Below are 1,166 nucleotides of genomic sequence, written 5' to 3' on the forward strand. Positions count from 1 at the left end.
CAGGTGCCTCCGGCTGTGCTGGCACCAGCGGCTTCCCCCCACAGCAGAGCCATCGCCATGAGCGCAGAAACCCCAGGAACCACCACGCAGAGCCTGCGGGAGCGGGACGCCCAAGATCTGCAGATCACCATGACCAAAAAGCAACGGGCCGGGACTCCAGCCCCAGATACTTCCTCCCAAGTCGCCATCCAGACCGGTCTCGGACTCACCAGCACGTGAAGTCCACCTCATCGCCACCCAGGTGGAGAAAGAAGTCTGGGAACACGGCGCTGACCTCTTTAAACAAACCGCTCACAAATTGGTAGGTGCCATTCAGGATGGGGTTGATGGGCCCGTAGGTCCCAGAAGGACTCTTGCCCAAGTAGCAGGGAGTCAGGAGGCCCGGAGCTCCTGGGTTGTAACAAACAGCACGGTGAGGAGCGGGTAAACGTGGCCATACCGCCCTCCAGACCCTCCTCAGCACAGCCCAGGCTCTGCCAGCGGACAGAAGACCCAGGCGCGGCACAAAAGGCATAACCTCAGCAGCAGCAAAACGATCTATGGCTGGACACCCCTTTGTCCCCCTGAGACGGGACACAGGCACACCAAACGCTCGTGGGATGCTGCAGTGTCCACCCTCCCCAGGTTTCCCCTTGGTATCTCTCATGGATCTCTCCCCCACTGCTTTTTTGGGGAGGTTCCTCCGGGAAACCACAGAGAGCTGCTGGGGAAGAGACGGTGCAGCCCCCAGCACCCTCCCCCAGTTCCATGCACCCGCTGCTAACAGGGAAGCTCCAGGGCGGCCCAGGACATTTGGAGGCCGGGGAAGGAAAGAGCAGGACAAGGCCAATGTTCTCCTGGAGCTTCTCGCACCTCCTGTCGTGGGAGACAAGGCACTTGCAGTCCTCAGAGTAGGGAGCAGCGTGTCAGGACCGGGCAGAGCTGAGCAGCGCGGGGACACTTGGTCCGAGATCCTCGCAGTCACCCGTGAGGTTTTGGCAGAGAAGTTCCTCCCCAAATCACCCAGCACTGACCCAATTTCCCTTTGGATTTCATTCCAGATGTTGGGCCACTGGGTCCCACTGCCCCCAGCCGATGGTTTGCTGCTCCTCACAGCCTGCCCGTGGGACGCGGCTGCCCACACCCAGCTGCCGGGATCCTTTCCCCCTCCTCGCAGCGGCAGGGAG

General features: G+C 61.5%; 1 protein-coding gene across 1 annotated transcript in view; it reads right to left on the minus strand.

Moving 5' to 3' along the window:
* Nucleotides 1-1,166, minus strand: part of HEXA (hexosaminidase A (alpha polypeptide)) — a gene marked incomplete at both ends in the record, with an annotated part of 5,369 nt that overhangs the window by 2,244 nt on the left and 1,959 nt on the right. Inside the window, 1 exon segment of the mRNA XM_010141147.1 lies at nt 210-395. Coding sequence (XP_010139449.1) covers nt 210-395 — 186 coding nt within the window.

Source organism: Buceros rhinoceros, unplaced genomic scaffold (genome assembly GCF_000710305.1).
Source record: "Buceros rhinoceros silvestris isolate BGI_N320 unplaced genomic scaffold, ASM71030v1 scaffold21548, whole genome shotgun sequence".
Lineage (NCBI taxonomy): Eukaryota > Metazoa > Chordata > Aves > Bucerotiformes > Bucerotidae > Buceros > Buceros rhinoceros.